Raw genomic sequence first — 19,388 nt, 5'->3', positions numbered from 1 at the left:
AAGCATCCCCTTACCATGAGGCTTTTGAAAACGGGGACAGTAGCAAATTGGAAATAAAATTGTGACTACATTATTAGCTGTGCTTGTAGTAAAAACTCCAACTAAGAGTAGCAGGTTTAAGAGAGGACATTAAGCCCCAACACCATCTTAACACTGGTTGGCTCCTGCAGTCTACATACATTAGCAAGTATATAATGCAGAAGACTGAGAAGTGGTACAAGTGAGCTCCACCCCGTTTTGCCAGAGCTAGGAAAAGATGACGTGGAAGGGGAAGCTCTAATCATGACTGTAATCTTTTAGAGAAAGACTACTTGAGGCTGGGTGCGGAGGCTCACGCCTGTAATCCCAGCACTTTAGGAGGCCGAGGCGAGTGGATCACAAGGTCAGGAGTTCGAGACCAGCCTGGCCAACATGATGAAACCCTGTCTCTACTAAAAATACAAAAATTAGCCGGGTAAGGTGGTGGGCACCTGTAATCCCAGCTACTCAGGAGGCTGAGGCAGGAGAATCACTTGAACCCAGGAGGCGGAGGTTGCAGTGAGCTGAGATTACGCCATTGCACTCCAGCCTGGGTGACAGAGCAAGACTCTGTCTCAAAAGAGAGAGAGAGAGAAACAGAGAGAGAGAGAGAGACAGACAGACAGACAGATACCACTTGACTAGAAGCATGGCCCAAACTATATTTTGGAATATGATCTAAATGCACTAAAAATTTCTGTTCTTTGTGAGGGATGGAGGATGGCAGTAGAGAACAGGTGGAAAAATCTCTACCCCCCATCACCTCCAAGTTGTATTTCTAAAAGCAATTTTCCCATCTTTATTCTCTATGACACCATTCAATTCAGGCCATAGTTACCAATCATCTGGACTTCAGGCACTCCTATTCAGGGCATCTTGAATTACCATAAATACATATACATATATTACTGCCAAGCTAATTCTCTAAAATGTAAATCTCATCATGTCAGCCCTCACTGCCCACTGAAGTAAATAAAAGCTCTTTATTCTGACATTCTACCAAAAAATGAAACTGTCTATCCTTATTTCTTTTCTACTTGTACACTCTGAATCAGGTGAATGAATTATCTGTTGTTTTTTGACAATTCTTTTACTTTGTTTCTTCTATATTTAGGTTTATAACATTTTTGGAATAGTCTTCTTTCATAGCTGCATGTCAAATTTCACACTTCAAATGCTTGTTTCATGTACCACCTCTTCTAAAAGGCCACTCCCAAAACAGATAGGAACATTCACAGCCTACAACAGACTTCTTAACGTATATAAAATTTTGCTTTAAAATATAAATATGTATATATGTATTTCAGTTCTTTCAAAACAGAAATTGTTTTAATTTTTAAAATTCTCTACAGTGTGTCATGTACAAAGGTTCAATAAATATTGACTTGAACAATTTCTAGCCCACCATACGAAAAGTTTAGAGAGATACTTTGGCATTTCACTTCTCTTTCCATAGTCCATACTCCAACAAAGAGAAATCTGAGCACATGTACATATTTTTCTCCAGATTCTCATCTGAAACCATGGGGAGAGATATGTTTCTCTTTTGCCTTTGATGTACTCAGTTAAGTGCTGAGCTCATAATGTCGGCTCTCATTTAAAATAAAAGGAAACAAGGCAAGCAACATTAAACATCTGAAATCGACAGGAAGGGAATGTTAGGTTCATCTATACATTAAAGAATTAAGGAAGGCAGAGAACAGTTCATAGAATGGGCTATGGAGACTCAATTCTCACAGGAAAAAGGCAGTCATGTTAATTAATTTCCATTAGGTTCTATTATAAAATGGTAATGGAAAATGAGTTTAGCTATATGGAATTGTATGTCATGTACAATTATGTGGGAACAAATTTATAACATTTATCAGATGTTATCTGCAATTAAAAATTCATAAAAGTGCTTATACAATTAAATTATAATTTTTACAAACAAAATTCATAAAAAGAAAAAAGATAACTTTTTTCATAATCCTACCTAAATAAACTCAAAATTACTATTGCTAGTCTTTTTTATTGAAAGCTCATGAAATATTTGAGCCATTTAAGTCAATACTGCTCTAGTGGTCTCTATCATTAAAGAGAGAGAGAGATATATATATATGGTTAAGTAGCCACAACCTTTAGCTATACCTTTGTATAACTTACACTTTGTAAACACTGTCTAAAATTTGTGGAATGAAAACTCATACATAAGAATAAAGAGAGGCGATCAGAGCTAATAACATTCTTACAAGTGGAATGCTTAATATTTAGTTAGGGTACAGACAATAATGGGAAGAAGTAGTTTTGTCTTTAAAAAAATTTTTAAAAAAAGTTTTGGTAGAGCTGGGGTCTCACTATGTTGCCCAGCCTGGTTTCAAACTCCTAGCCTCTAGTGATCTTCCCACCATGGCCTCCTAAAGTGTTGGGATTACAGGAATGAGTCACTGCACCCAGCCATGGAAGAGGTTGTTTCTATAACGAAGAGGTGATATTGGTTATACTGGATACCAAGCTGAAGTATCTGCTGACTTACTACTTGATCAAATGTATGGTTTAACCAACGGCAAAACATGACACAAAAGAATAGACATGTTTTGTTACACCAACATACAGAACATTCCATTCTTATAAATGATAGGTTATTTACTATACCTTGACTTTCCTGTAAACTACTTCCATAAACTATTTTGAAGCTAACATTTCATTGTCATTTACAGGTACGTGAGTACCTTTACAGGTATGTGAGTTCCTTTACAGGTTTGCATATGGATAGCCTATCAGACTAGAATGATCTGGGTGCATTCTCGCCTGCAGGCAAGGAGAAATATTCTTTCTTTCTCTTTTTATTTTTTTAATAAAGAGACAGAGTTTTGCTCTGTTGCTCAGGCAGGAGCATAGTGGCACCATCTTAGCTCAGTGCAGCCTCAAACACCAAGGCTCAAGGGATCCTTCAACCTCAGCCTCCTGAGTAGCTGAGATTATAGGCACAAGCCACTGTGCGTGGTTAATTTTTGTGTGTGTGTGCAGAGATGGGGTCTCACTTTGTTGCCCAGGCTGTTCCTGAAACTCTGGCCTCCAGTAATCCTCCTGCCTCAGCCTCCTAACATGTTGGGATTACAGGCGTGAACCACCACGCACAGCCCGGAGATGTATTATTTTGTGCATCTGCCATCTTCATGATTTTAGACAAAAAGAATTTTAGAAATCATAGGCATCATTACATGCAGAGAATCTATGAATAATCTAGCCAAGAGAAATTCACATTTGGGGTCCAAGTGAATTAAAACATTTGAATTTTAATAATAGATATGTGACGGTCACGTAAGCTTTGTTATTTGAAGATGCATAAACTAATTTTCTACTTTTTACAAATAATATAGACACTTCCCATCTATAAAATGAAAACACACTACCTTGAAGTTTTAAAAAACATCAATTTTAAAACACACGGTTTTTTTTTATAATTTACAAAAAGATGCAAGAAAAATCCCAATTGTATGAGTTGCTAAAAATTAGAATATACAGTAAGTAAGGAAAGGGGACTTTTTCTTTAGAGAGCTCACTGTAATAGCGAAGTTTACTCATCTGCATGAAATATTTTTTACCAGATCTAGTCAGAGACTGCTCTACCTTTATGGTGCTGAAAAGAGAACATAGACACACCTTACTTTAAAAATCAACTAACTAGATGATGGTAATAATAATAGCTAATATTTGTTGAGTACTTAAAATTAAATAATGAATTTCATTTAATTCTATTAATATTAATAAACTGTATTAGTCCATTTTCATGTTGCTGATAAAGACATACCTGAGACTGGATAATTTACAAAAAAAGAGGTTTAATGGACTTACAGTTCCACATGGCTGAGAAGGCCTCCTTGTGAAGGCAAGGAGGAGCAAGTCACATCTTTTGTGGATGGTGGTAGGCAATGAGAGAGAGCTTGTGCAGGGAAGCTCCCATTTTTAAAACCACCAGATCTTGTTAGACTTATTTACTATCACAAGAACAGCATGGGAAAGACCCAACCCCCCATGATTCAATTATCTCCCACCCGGTCCCTCCCATAACACATAAGAATAATGGGAGCTACAAGGTGAGATTTGGGTGGGGACACAGACCCAAACCATATCAATAACTGTATGAAGCACAGACTTATATAATATATTGGTTGTTTTTCCTTTCATTTACACTAATATACTTTCAATGGCTAAAATGAATTCAGCATATCTTCACATCTAGTAATAATGATTTCTACAGAAGCAGAAACTAAATGATCATACAACTGGGATATATAATACAAAGATACATATTATGCATAAACATTTATTAAAATCAGGAATGACTTGAATGAAAAAAATAAGGAATGAAAATAAAACATGAAACAGTCATCATGAGAGCATCCCAAATCTAAAGGATCTCAAATACAGTAGAGCAAAATTTAATTTTTAGCAATTAAATGGCCTAAATGAAGCTAACATAGCTTGTCAAAATGCTAGGTATTTACACTGTATCTGTTAAAAGTGTATAACCACTCTGTTTCTTTAATCCTAATGTCACTGTCATGATGTTCTTAAAGAATGTTATTAAAAGTCACACAGGAAGATTTTAAAGTCATAATAAATACACGTCATAGATGATATGGCAGAGTCTAGAATCTCTAAGGTATGATTTTGTTCAACAGCTAACAGTTTGGCAAATGACACATCAGTAGGTGGAAAAGACAGTCCAAAGAAATATCATAGAATTTCAGTAACTCCTAAAATTAGAAAATTCTAGTTGAATAATTTCAAAATAAAATGTTAACCTTATTGAAGAATTCAAGCAAATATAACTCACATGAATTAAAAGGTGTATGTGGTAGGTTGAATGGTGCCCCCAACTTTGCCAAAAAAGAGAAGTCCATGTCCTAACTCCCAAAAGCTGTGACTATTACCCTATTTGGAAAAAGGGTCTTTGCAGATGTGATTAAGTTAAGCATCTTGAGATGAGAGACCTGTCCTGAATTATCTGAGTGGGCCATACATGCAATCAGATGTATCCATATACGAGGCACACAGAGGAGAAGGCCACATGAAGACAGAGGCAGAGACTAGAGTGATGTAGTTACAAGCCAAGGAAGCCAAGGAATGCCTGGGGGCCCCCCAGAAGCTGGAAGAAGCAATAAAAGGATTACCCCTAGAGTCTTAGAAGAGAGTAAAGCCATGTCAACATCTTAGTTTCAGAGTTCTGGTCTCTAAAATGGAGAATATTTCTGAAGACTCGGTTCTGTTCCATTGGTCTGTATCTCTGTTTTGGTACCAGTACCATGCTGTTTTGGTTACTGTACCCTTGTAGTATAGTTTGAAGTCAGGTAGCGTGATGCCTCCAGCTTTGTTCTTTTGACTTAGGATTGTCTTGGAGATGCGGGCTCTTTTTTGGTTCCATATGAACTTTAAAGCAGTTTTTTCCAATTCTGTGAAGAAACTCATTGGTAGCTTGATGGGGATGGCATTGAATCTATAAATTACCTTGGGCAGTATGGCCATTTTCACAATATTGATTCTTCCTATCCATGAGCATGGTATGTTCTTCCATTTGTTTGTGTCCTCTTTTATTTCACTGAGCAGTGGTTGGTGGGATTGTAAACTAGTTCAACCATTATGGAAAACAGTATGGCGATTCCTCAAAGATCTAGAACTAGATGTACCATATGACCCAGCCATCCCATTACTGGGTATATACCCAAACGATTATAAATCATGCTGCTATAAAGACACATGCACATGTATGTTTATTGCGGCACTATTCACAATAGCAAAGACTTGGAATCAACCCAAATGTCCATCAGTGACAGACTGGATTAAGAAAATGTGGCACCTATACACCATGGAATACTATGCAGCCATAAAAAAGGATGAGTTTGTGTCCTTTGTAGGGACATGGATGCAGCTGGAAACCATCATTCTTAGCAAACTATCACAAGAACAGAAAACCAAACACTGCATGTTCTCACTCATAGGTGGGAACTGAACAATTAGATCACTTGGATTCGGGAAGGGGAACATCACACACCGGGGCCTATCACAGGGAGGGGGGTGGGGGGAGGGATTGCATTGGGAGTTATACCTGATGTAAATGACGAGTTGATGGGTGCTGACGAGTTGATGGGTGCAGCACAGCAACACGGCACAAGTATACATATGTAACAAACCTGCACGTTATGCACATGTATCTTAGAACTTAAAGTATAATAATAATAATAAATAAATAAATAAAAAATAAAATAAAATGGAGAATAAATTTCTGTCCTTTTGCCACCAAATTTTGGCAATTTATCATTGCAACCCTATGAAATACAGTATAAATTTTGTTGTTTTTGATGTGTATATTTGAGAACAAAAATATACCTACTGATGTTCAACTTCACACATATGCTTCATATATACTATTTACTAAGTAAACATAATGGTGTGGCAGAAAGAACAACTGGGATGGGAACAAAGAGAACAGATGTGTAATTATGGCTCCATTTCTAGTAACAGTGTAACTGAGGACAAGCTGTATTACCTCTTTAGACTTGTCTCCTCATTTGCAAAATGAATGCAAGGTTTGCAATGATCTTGAAGCAGTTTTCAAACTAAATTTTTATGAACTTTTAAAGTGTTAAAAATAATAAGGCACAGTGTAAAAATTATAGTAACAAAAACCAAGAATATTTAAAAGATAACAGTAGACAGGTTGGCCAATGAAATCTGCCAGAAGATTCACAGGATTGCATAAATTTATACGAGGTAATTATTAAATACTTATTCAGAGCTGGCAATATGTAAAATTCTCTATATAAATTGTAGTTTTTACAAACAATCATGAAGTTTTAGTTACACATCCAGATGTGTGCTGGGCTTCACATTTTCTAATAGAAACATGGCCTGAATGGCTTACAGAAAACACACTACTGCCTATTACGCAGGTATTAAAATAGTTAATACGTATAGAACAGTTAAACAGTGCTAGGCATACTAAAAGTTTAATAAATATTAACTTTACTATTATCTAGGATACATCATATATTCTCTTCTCTAAATTAGTATCTTCTATCCATAAAAGGGCCTCACAACTGCAACTTAAGATAATGTTAAGAGGGTTTATGTAGTAACAAAATTTAAAAACGGTAACCATTTTTTTTTGCTCCTCCAAAACATACATTTCCAATCAATCCTGTTTCCTTTTACTGAAAGAACTGTTCATGATGACTACAACACTGAAGTCTAATTTAGAAGCAGTCTCTAAAACTGGAAGTAATGTTCATCTAAATATGCCTGCCAAGTTTAAAAATGTATTAGAAGTTAAACTGAAACATGTTGAAAATGACTCATTGTGGACCAGAATATACACTGTAGGAAATAAGAGCTCATTTACAAGTGGGAGAAATACACTCACACTTCATCTGTGGTAATTCTCCGGACTTTCCTTCCAGTAAACATCATATTTTAAAATAATTGTGGAAAATAATCTTACCCTTAACTTTAGTTTTTATGAGTTGATTTAGTTCACTGGCATTCCAATTTTTCATACATCTTTTTTTGGATGTGAGTATATTTACCAAATGTAAATCTATGAAAATTTCCCCCTAAAGCAACAGAGCAGCAGCCTATACAGAAAGCTGTATGAACACACACACATGCACACACATGCGCACACACACAACTTAAACACTCTTACTTTCTCTGGTTTTCAGTTCACAAGTATAATGACCAACTATGACGCTAGATTTATAAGAAACATCTTAAAAAATGTGCACACATATGTTTCCTTCATCCATATCATTTCCTTTTGATGCTATTGATGAGTAATCAGAAGAACATGTAATTGAGTTCTTTTTCTAGTAACACATATTTGTATTGATTCAGTCTACTTTCTCAACTTGTAACCCCAAATTACACATTTGGGAGGCAGCTGGCTAGACTTAGAAAAGATCATGGAACACCCCATCCCCCTCACTCTCAAACAAGGTCTGTAAGATGAATGAACCTGATTTTTAAGCTAATTTATGAGTCACACACTTCAATATATATCCATAATTGTAACTTTAATGTGGCCTTAAGCAGGATTTAGTTAGTAAGTGCTTATGAATTAACAACATGATTCCAACTTGTTTATATTTTCCGAGTTTAGTTTCTTTGCTTCATCAAATAGTTTTGAAGCATAAACCATAGTAAGCAATTAACTGAAATTATCTGTTCAGCATGCTCTTTATTTAGAACTTTATCTAGACAGTATACATACCCTTAAACCATGTTTTTAAAATGTAACCATCGCCTCTGGCAACAGTTGAGCTGCCTGGGCTGGGCATGGAACTCAGAATAGGAAAATAAGCATTTTCCCTCTTGGAAATCTGACATGTAAAGATTTCTGAGCATATCTTTATCGTGTACATAATGTCATTACAGAGGGATTCTCAAGGTTCTGAGTTATTATTTTAAGACAATCTGTAATAAATTATTTTAGAATAGTTTAATTCTGTATTATTTTGCCTTTTTTCCATCTTTAAAAATCCTGAGTCACTTTTTTTTTTTTTTTTTGGGACGGAGTCTCGCTCTGTCGCCCAGGCTGGAGTGAACTGGCGAGCTCTCCGCTCATTGCAAGCTGTGCTTCCCGGGTTCATGCCATTCTCCTGCCTCAGCCTCCTGAGTAGTTGGGACTACAGGCACCCGCCACCACGCCTGGCTAATTTTTTTTTTTTTTTTTTTTTTTTTCATTTTTAGTAGAGATGGGGTTTCACCGTGTTAGCCAGGATGGTCTCGATCTCCTGACCTTGTGATCCACCCGCCTCGGCCTCCCAACGTGCTGGGATTACAGGTACGAGCCACCGTGCCCGGCCCTGAGTCACTTACTAACGTGGAAGAAGTTTCATTTTTGACCCCAACTGTATTTCTTTTCCTATATACAAGGTGTGTTTGTCACATTTACAATTGCTATTAGAAAAGATATGTTTAGCCTTCCTCCATCTTAATTTATGGTCTCTGTTTTTTTACTTCTTTGGTGTTTGCTTTGCTATCTGTCCTTTGTTATACAGCCTGTGATTGATTTTTTTCCCCCTCCTCCAGTAGTACGCAAAATATACAGCCTGTTCCATTTATAGTTTTAAGTGATATGTTAAAACATATATTTCTTCATAAAACTATTATTTCATGAAATTTGAGAACACTATATATATAATACGTACAAACACTATTTCTCTTACATCAATTCCCTAATTTTAGTTGCAAGTTTCTGCTATTTTGCCTCTACTATTATTTTTACGTTATAATTTCTTGTTAACAATTATGATTACAATGTTTTGTAACCAAAATGATAAAGGTCATTAAGATTACATTTTACACTAAATGTTCACTGCCAGTTCTTCTTTACCTTGACATCTCAATCCATGTGAAGTTACAATTTCCAATAGGTTTTTCAGGAAGGCCATATGTAATATGTTTCATGGGACCTCACATGACTGGTTCCTTCTCATCTTTCAGACTGCGCACCTCCCTGAATCATACCCTATTTCATATATTTCAAATAACTGCTACTCTCTAAAAATTATTTATTTTGTTATTTGTATATTTTCTGATTTACATCACAGAAATACAAGTTCCATTAAGACAGAGAGCCTTTCATCCTGTTAAACCCTTAATCACAGTGCCTGAAAATGGTGCTTGGTGGTTAATAAATATTGCTAAATGAATAAAGTATTATTATGGAAGAAAACGTTGAGCTCAAATAAATTAATTTATTTGTTTATTTGAGATGGGCATCCCACTATGTTGCCTAGGCTGGTCCTCAACTCCTGGACTTGAGCGATTCTCTCGCCTCAGCCTCCTGAGTACCTGGGTCTATAGGCACGCCACTGCATGCAGCTTAGACTTATTTTTTCCTTAGTAAATGACTTACTTATTCTGCCCAGATACTTCTAATTCTATTCCTTTAACATTCATGTTCTGTAACTTCACTTAGATTTACGACATTGCTGTTTCCCATCCTCTTCCCACTACCCAGAATGTGATGAGTTCTTCTAAATTGCAGATTCCTTATTTCAGAAAATGTTTTCTTCTATTGTATCTCTAAATGTTTTTTTTTTTTTCCTGTTCCATTTTGTTGTTTTCTTCCCTTGGCACACTGAAGGTGAATATATACTGGCTGTCCTCCATGTCAATTACTTTTTCTCTGTTTTCATCACTTTATTCTTTTTTCTGTTTTATAAACATCCAGCCTCAAATTACCAACATGGTTTTCCAGAACTTCCCTGACCCTAAATACTATTTCTCTTTCATTCCTTTTTATTTCTGTACTATCATTTTCATATATAGTTTCTCTCATCAGTTTCTGCCATCTTATTCTATTGCCATATTTTTGGCTTCAACAATTGCTGCATTTTTTTCTGATCACTTGAGGTCAGGAGTTTGAGACCTGCCTGACCAACATGGCGAAACCCCCATACCTACCAAAAATACAAAAATTAGCTGGGTGTGGTGGCACACACCTGTAGTCCCAGCTACTCAGTAGGCTGAAGCATGAGAACTGCTTGAACCCTGGGAGATGGAGGCTGCAGTGAGCCGAGATCATGCCGCTGCACTCTAGCCTGGTAGCAGATTAAAATATAAAGATAAAAGTATATAGAAATATGAAAAAAAAAACCACTGAATGGAAATTCAGGACAGCTGGTTTCTTTATCAAACTTTAAACTAGCCCAATATGACATAAAAATCACTTACTCTGCTCATCTCATTTTGCATGCCTTCTTGCTTTGGCCTTGTACCAGTATAAAATGAGGACAAAACTCCTACCATTACCAGAGAAGTTGGGATTGAAAACATAATTTCAAACAATATTCATTTAAAAATACTTACAATGAAAATTACTTTAAAATACATAACATACATGTACATAATATATATCTTATATATAATAATTATTACATTTTTTGTAGAGATTAGGTTTCACTATGTTGCCCAGGCTGGTCTGAAACTCCTGGGCTCAAGTGATCCTCTCACCTTGGCCTCCCAAAGTGCCTGGATTACAGGTGTGAGCCACTGTACCTTGCATAGAACACATTTTTTTATCTAAAACAAACCATAACTGAAAAAAGTTTACTATTAAAATTAATTTTGAATTGCAACCTTACATTTTAGATCCAAACACAGGATTCTATGTAGTAGCCCACAAATGTAACAGTGTATTCAATTTATTCTACTACAAAAACTGAATTTTAAAATTTCCACTTTTTGGCAGAAACAATCTTAGGAGTGCATGCAGGCATTCAAAGCAACAGAACATGACATAATAACTGTTCATGTTCACGAAAACTGGGTACTTGTTACTTATCAAATTGTTCAGCTTGAATTGGGACATATATGGGTCTTTTATTTGCCTGAGAAAAGTACTTTCCTTTATAGAAAAAGTAAAGTCTTTGAGTAAAAAGCCATTTTCATTCGTTTGAAAAATGGCACGCCGTTTCCATACATTTCTCTTTATAATAACACAGGTTGTTTAATCATAAAAATGTGGCATTTGATAATAAAAACTTCTAACATAAATGAAAAAGATGAGGCTAATTATACCTGACTAGAACATTATGTATAGGCATGCCAGAGGCTTTACTTAAGCATGATACAGGGAAATCACATTCCACATAAAGATTAAAACACAGGAAGTGACAAAGGAAGCCAGCATCACATATTTGAATATTAAAAATATAACCTCTGAAAAATAAAACAGAATATTTTTCCTTAAGTTTCACTATATACAAAATATATACGATATTCCCAAAATATATGAGTTTAAACACATAGGCAACATAGACACTCTATACTCAAAATAACTTCAGTAGATTCTCTGTCTCTCTGCTGTCACACACACACACACACACACTCCTAAAAAAACACGAGGAAAGTGAACTACAGAAATCTTTTAAATAATATTCTCATAATGAGCTTGGGTTCACCATTTCTTTTGCATGGTAACTTAATGAGCGTATCAACTCTTTTACATGGTTGTCACATCAGGATGAAAGGGGGCTTTAAACTCATCAAGCTGCCCACTTGATGCTTCAATCTTTACAAGCACATTTCTACTGAATTTGGCTTCTGCCTGAATACTACTGATAGAGAATGTGTTCGATGCTAAGGCATTCTGAAAAGTCCTACTATCTTCACACTTTCTTGCAGTGATCACCCAGTGATCCCTATTCTACTACTTTAGGTCTTGCCAAGTAAGAAATCCAGCTCTTTCATATGTGAACGCTTAAAATATTTGTAGGTAGTTATAGCCTATCACTAATAGGGCACTTTTGAATCTTTTTGCAGTTATGGCGTATTCCTCTGAAAACCTTTTAGTTTAAAGCTTGGGTGCCCAGGTATCAGCATAATTCTATAAGGTAATTACAGATGACATTCTACATATAACTTCTATTACTGTAGGATAATATCTCCATATTCAAACCTTCCAGGTCATTTTCACATTTCACGTCTAAGCCTATAAAACCAATAAATCATAGGTTTTCTGGACCCAACTGCATGATCTTACATTTATTCCTATTAAAATTCATTCAGTTCATTAATTCTCCCTGAAAAGATCTATTAGATCCTTACTTCATTATTCAATTAATTTGTTATTCTTCTCTGTTTTACATCAACTTTGTTAAATGTAGTTTTAATTTTTCCTGAAATCACTGACAAAAATGCAGAAATATAGTACTGCAGGATATTATAGATGAGCATCATATACTCACTTCTTAATCAATGATTCTCTAACAACATTTGGATAAAGCCCTTCAACAGTTACTAATCCATTTACCTGGCCTTGAACTGTCCTCGTATTTTCCCCATATTGTTTAAAAGGATGTCATGGAAAGTCTTATCAAATCCCTTGTTTCCTATCTAACGCATTTCCATACTTTACCCCTGCAATATATCTCTTAAAAATTGAAATGTAGTCTTCTTTGATTTATTCTTAGAGAACCCATCCTAACTCTTGGTGATACTTGCTTATTTCAATAGCAATCTTAAAAACCACTGCAAGCATGGCTGCTTACCGAGCATAATCTATGCCATACACTTAAAATATATTGTATCTGCGAGGTGGCGGGCGCCTGTAGTCCCAGCTACTCGGGAGGCTGAGGCAGGAGAATGGCGTAAACCCGGGAGGCGGAGCTTGCAGTGAGCTGAGATCCGGCCACTACACTCCAGCCTGGGGGACAGAGCGAGACTCTGTCTTCCAAAAAAAAAAAAAAATATATATATATATATATATATAAAATCTCTAAGGCTCAAAGCAATCCTAAATGGTTAGAATCATCACACCTATCTGAAGATGGAAAAAAACAAAGGTTCATCAAAGTATTTACATCCATTATAGTTAAAAAAAAGTCAAGTAATTTGCTTAAAGTTTATATAAGATTGCATCAAATTATTTATAATTTATCAAAATATGATATGTAATGTAATATATCAATATGTTCCTTAATAGTTGCAAGAATCTACTATTTTCTTCCCTTTTATGAAAACAAGACGGCATTTGTTGACTCCCTTTATTCACTCCCATTGTTCACCAGGAGTATTAAAAACGTAATTTCTGAAGTTTCTCGGTAACTATGATTTGAAACTTGTATGGAAGAATTCTTAATAATCACTCTTTGTTTAAATTTAATTAAAAATACACAAAAAAGAAAAAAAACACATTGTAAGTTTCAATATGTATGAGGTTCAAAGGAGGATACATATTTATGAGGTACAAAATCTCTATCTGTCCACCAACCACCCAACACCCAATTTCCTTCTCCAGAAGCAATAAATGTTAATAGATTTTTCCTGGTCCTGATATAAAGAGCCACTTACTTCCTTTTGTACAACTACACTGTTGTATTCTGTAAATGTTTTCATGAATTACAATTCTTTTAACTACTGCCTAAATGTCAACTATGCTACAGTACATAAGGTGGTATATATAGCATTTTGAACCTAGCAAGTATACCTGCAGGATAACTTATTAGAAATAAAATTTATTGATCAAGAGCAATGTGTGGCTGGGTGTAGTGGCTCAAGCCTGTAATCCCAGCATTTTGGGAGGCTGAGGCAGGCAGATCACTTGAGGTCATGAATTTGAGACCAGACTGGGCAACATGGCAAAACTCCGTCTTTACTAAAAATACACAAATTAGCCGGGTGTGGTGGCACGCGCCTGTAATCCCAGCTACTCAGGGGGCTGAAGCACGAGAATCGCTTGAAACAGGGAGGCAGAGGCTGCAGTGAGCGGAGACTGTGCCACTGCACTCCAGACTGGGCAAAAGAGTGAGACTCCGTCTCACATACATACATTCCATACACACACACACACACACACACACACACCAGCTATGTGCATTTGTACTTTTGATAAGTATTACTGAATTACTCTCCATATTAGTTGTACCAATTTAAAATCCCACTAACAATGTTAAGATTGCCTGTTTTTCCATACCCACGCAAACACAATGTATTATCAACCTTTTGGTTTTTAGTGGAAAACAGGCTTTTTTTTTTTTTTTTTTTTTTTTTTTTTTTTGTGACAGAGTTTCACTCTTTTTGCCCAGGCTGGAGTGCAATGGTGCAATCTCAGCTCACTGCAACCTCCGCCTCCCAAGTTCCGTTCAAGCAACTCTCCTGCCTCAGCCTCCCAAGTAGCTGGGATTACAGGTATGTGCCACCATGCCTGGCTAATATTTTGCATTTTTAGTAGAGACAGGGTTTTGCCATATTGGCCAGGTTGGTTTTGAACTCCGGACCTCAGGTGATTCAATTGCCTCGGCCTCCCAAAGTGTTGGGATTACAGGCATGAGCCACCATGCCCAGCTGAAAATAGGGATAGTTTTAATATGAATTTAATGACATGACTGTGACAGATATTGCAAATATTTTTTCTAAGATTGCATTTGCATTTGTTTTTTGACTTTCCTTATGGCAGTAATGCCACACCAACATTTTCCATTTGTAGGGAATCAAGTTTATCAATTTATTACTTCTATAACTCCTAAGTTGCAAAGGCCTTTTGTAATTAAAGATTATAAAACATTCCCCTATGGCGTCTTAGGTTTTTAATGGTTTTACATTTAAATCTCCGATCCATATGAAATTTATCTCGGTGTAAGTTATGAGGTATGGATCTCAATTTTCTTTTTCCCTTAGTTGGCTACCCTAGTGACCTGTCACAATTCATTGTTCTTATCTAGAAATGCACTTACTTAATTTTTCCATATAAGCTACAAAACTTATTTGTCTGGTTTTTAAAAAAATATCTTTGGGTTCTATTTGGCTTACATTAAATGTATAGTTTAACTTAAGGAAACTGACATTTTCATGAAAAATAAAATTAGTTCTCTATGTACACTACCCCAAAATTTAACTTCAGATGAAGAAAAGGCATAATGTAAAAAATATAGTTATAAATATTTATGTGGAAGAGTACATGTACAAGAATAGCCATGATAATTGTGAAAAAGAATTTTTAGTCTTGCTCTGTCAAGTTTCACAAAGTCATTTGAAAATTTTGGCATGAATTACACTTAATTTATATATTAATTAAGAATGAATTAAATTGATGATACATCTAGAATTCTACTTTTAAAAATATCATTTATCAACATTATGATCCTAAGCAGGGATACTTTTCCCTTCATTTATTGATATTATATCTTAAAAAACAGATAAGTAACTTTAGCTATTTTAAGCATTTTGTTAAAGGCTAAGCTTATTTTGAGTTTTACATTCCCAGATATTATTCTCATTCATTTACTCATTTATCCATAAGTCTCTGGTTCTGTATAGTCCTTTACAGTCCTGAGCATTAGCTCTATTTGCTGCTCAAGGGTTATTTTTAGTAGTATCTACAAAGACTTTTTTTCCCTTGTCTTGATTTTAAAACTATCATAAATATTTAAGGTTGGCTGAAAATTAGGCTCTAAATAAGCAAGGCTTTACTATGACTTCAAAGAATTATGAATAAATAAGCTTCCTCTTATCTGGCAGTTTGAAAATGAGGTCTTCCAGTTTATCTAAAATTTTAGTGGAAAATTCATTAGAAAGATATCAACTTGTGAAGAACAAAATTCAATAAAGTTTCACAACAAAACTAAATTGGACAAATTATTCTATGATAATAGTAGTTATCATAGGAAGGCACTGTTCTAAGTGCTTTACAAACATTAAATAATTGAATCCTCTATTATTTAACAGATACTTTTAGGTATTAGAGTACTGCATGGCCTTCAGGTGAATATCAGCTGCAAATGTATGGACAAGTAGGATCAGAAGGATTTAGGTTAAGAGTGTAGGACATAACAGAGCTTACGATAAATATAAATTGGTCAATTTTATGGTCAGATTTACTATTCTCTCCAACTTTACAAAACCACACAGTAGCTATCAAGTGAAGAATATAAGTTCTGATTTACTAGGTAATATCTTATGCTTTCTTTTAAACCTTATTAGTTTGCCCATAAATCTTATTCTAGAGCCATCCCTAAAAATATACACTCCTAAAACTACACATTAAAAACTGACATCAACACAAAGTCAAATGAATCTTTAGGGGACATCACACAGTTTTGTAAGTGGAAGGGTTACACATAATGAAATATAAAACATGAAGGCTTTATAGGAACTCTAATGAAAGGAGCTGATTTATATACCATGATCTTTTATACTATGATCTTTACTTTTTTTTAGATAAACTAAAAAAAATTTTTTTGAGAAAAGAGTCTCACTCTGTTGCCCAGGCTGGAGTGCAGTGGCATGATCTCCGCTCACAGCAATCTCTGCCTCCTGGGTTCAAGTGATTCTCGTGCCTCGGCCTCCTGAGTAGCTGGGATCACAGGCATGCACCATCACGCACTGCTAATTTTTGCATTTTTCGTAGAGATGGGGTTTCACCATGTTGCCCAACCTGGTCTCAAACTCCGAGCCTCAAGTTATCCACCCGCCTCAGCCTTCCAAAAGTGCTGGGATTACAGGCATGAGTCACTGATGTTGAGAGTAAGACATACTTCCACATTATAGGAATGACTTCTTCAATATAACATTTATTAAAATTCTTCCATAGGCCAAGTTTATAAAGTTGATGTGAATTCAGAAGTATCACAATTTGAGTCATTCTAAAATATTTTTACAACAGGTTAGTTATATTAAGACTCGCCTTAAATTTTAGTTTTATGTATTGCTTATATCTCAAATTAATCTGGTTTTCATTTAACTACTAAAAGACCCATTGAACTTAATTTCAAAAGTTTATTCGTATGTGAAGGGTATGCAGAAACTTTCACACCATTTTAGCAACTTTTCTGAAATGATTTCAAAATGAAAAGTTAAAAAAATAAGGTAGCCACTGTTTACGCTCTATATAGTCAAACAATTGAAAGTGTAGGATGTTTAATGAAGTAATGATATTTACCATAATGCCTATCAGTTATTTTACTCTTAACAAGGCTACTAAAAATAAATATCATTTTCTATTGGTAAATTAAAGATATATCATTCTCTCTGATACTCTCCTTCCAACACACATACTTTAGAACATACAGATTTTGAAAAAACAAACAAACAAACAAAAAACTAGGAATTATACAATGGTACAATCACTTTGGTGTTACCACTGGCAGGTTTTTAAAAAGTAAAACATTTATCAACCCGATGATTAACAATGCCACTCCTAGGTATTTAGCCAAGATAAATAAAAACACACTTTCAAAAAATTATATGGCAGCTTTATGCATGATAGTAACAAACTGGAAACCACCAAAATGACCATTGACAAGTGAATAAAATATATTCATACTCAGCAATAATAAGGAATGAACTACTGATACAACAACAAAGTGGAATGAAAGAACCTGGACACAGAGTATTTTTAGTCTAAGAGGAGCAAAACTAATCTGTGGTGACAGAAATCAGAAAGTGGTGCCTCTTAAGTAGTAGTGATTAAGAAGGACTGAAGGGCCATAAGGACACTCTCTGGAGTAACTGAACTATTCTATACCTCATTGTCAACATATACAATAATTGCATATTGAAAAAATAAAGCATATAAATTATACCTCAACTGAAATGAAAATTATTCTCTTTAAAATACATTTTCTAAATGAATATATAACAGAAACAATAATGGTTCGAGTTTTAACATTTCTATTTTCATGATGCTTACCTGTCTAAGAGCTGATCATGTTTTTCTAAAGCATCCTTTTCAGCCATCACTGCTCGTTCCTTTTCAGTCACAGCATTATCCCTTGCTTCTCGGAGATTTCTAAAATTTAAACATGCATTTCAGTTACTTCAAATGTGTGATTTATCCATGTTCTTTCTTAAAGATGGACTATCTGACAATCTTAAGGACCCATCTGAGAAGTTGGGGACCCAAAGTGTACACTATATAAACCTGCCTGGCTTGATTGAGTGTCTTGAAGTGCGGGATACACCAGTGTAGGTGCAAATATGGTCTATCTCGATATCACATCACCCTTCTCAGCATGGGTCAAAGGATAGGCTAAGCAGTTTGTATATAATTTATGTATTCCTTACCAGAAGCCAATGAGATAGGTGTAATTACTCATATATTATCCACTAGAAAACTGAGGTTTTGGAAGGTTAATAAATGTCCCACAAAATATTTTAAGTAAAAGATATATTGTGGATAATCAAAATAAAAGTGCGGTTTGGGATATGAGCAAAAGAATCGTTGAAATGAAGAACTTTGAAGTCTCAGTTATATAGGAAGGAAAAGGAAGGAAACACAGGTTGACAGATAGGATAAAGCAGAAGGGACAAAGAATTAGAGGTCCTGATAAGATATGACAGATTAAGTCAAAGTGTAACAGTTGTACAAGCAAGATGGAAGACTGGAGAATGGTGATTTGGAGGTAGAACAGAACTTTTCAGTGGCAGAATTTTGGTGGCTAACAAGATAGTGTATGAAAATCAGTATGGCTAAATTAAGTAGAGTTGAGATGAAGGTCAATATTTATGTAGGGCTCAAGGAAGTACGAGGCTAGGGTATTGGAAAAGTCATCTATTTAACAGTTGTGAGGACAGTAGGAAGGAACTGAAATTGATAGAAAAAATACATTTAGTGTCAGTTAAGGGAAGCTGGAAGATAACAATGACTAGTTGGGAAATTACACAGCTAGCCATGAGCTTCCAAAGATCAAAATGTTTGCCTTTTAATCAATATGAAACTTTGAATCAAGAAAAACGCCAACCGTAAGTTTCTTTCAGATAGTCACCTATTTTTTTAAAATCTCCTTCTCTAGCAGTTGCAACATAAATAACAAGAATGTAATACAAATGATTTTGCTCACCTAATCCCTACAAAGCCCTTATGTTGTATTTTATAACCCACT

General features: G+C 35.2%; 1 protein-coding gene across 1 annotated transcript in view; it reads right to left on the bottom strand.

Annotated features, from left to right (window-relative positions):
* PIBF1 (progesterone immunomodulatory binding factor 1) overlaps nucleotides 1–19,388 on the bottom strand; it is a 238,480-nt gene that overhangs the window by 145,322 nt on the left and 73,770 nt on the right. The window contains exon 10 of the mRNA XM_025363989.1: nucleotides 18,197–18,295. Within this exon, the coding sequence (XP_025219774.1) occupies nucleotides 18,197–18,295 (99 nt within the window). The remainder of the gene's footprint in view (nucleotides 1–18,196; nucleotides 18,296–19,388) is intronic.

Source organism: Theropithecus gelada, chromosome 17, assembly GCF_003255815.1.
Source record: "Theropithecus gelada isolate Dixy chromosome 17, Tgel_1.0, whole genome shotgun sequence".
Taxonomy (NCBI): domain Eukaryota; kingdom Metazoa; phylum Chordata; class Mammalia; order Primates; family Cercopithecidae; genus Theropithecus; species Theropithecus gelada.
The sequence above is the reverse complement of the archived record's forward strand: the minus strand, read 5'-3'. Positions and strand labels throughout refer to the sequence as shown.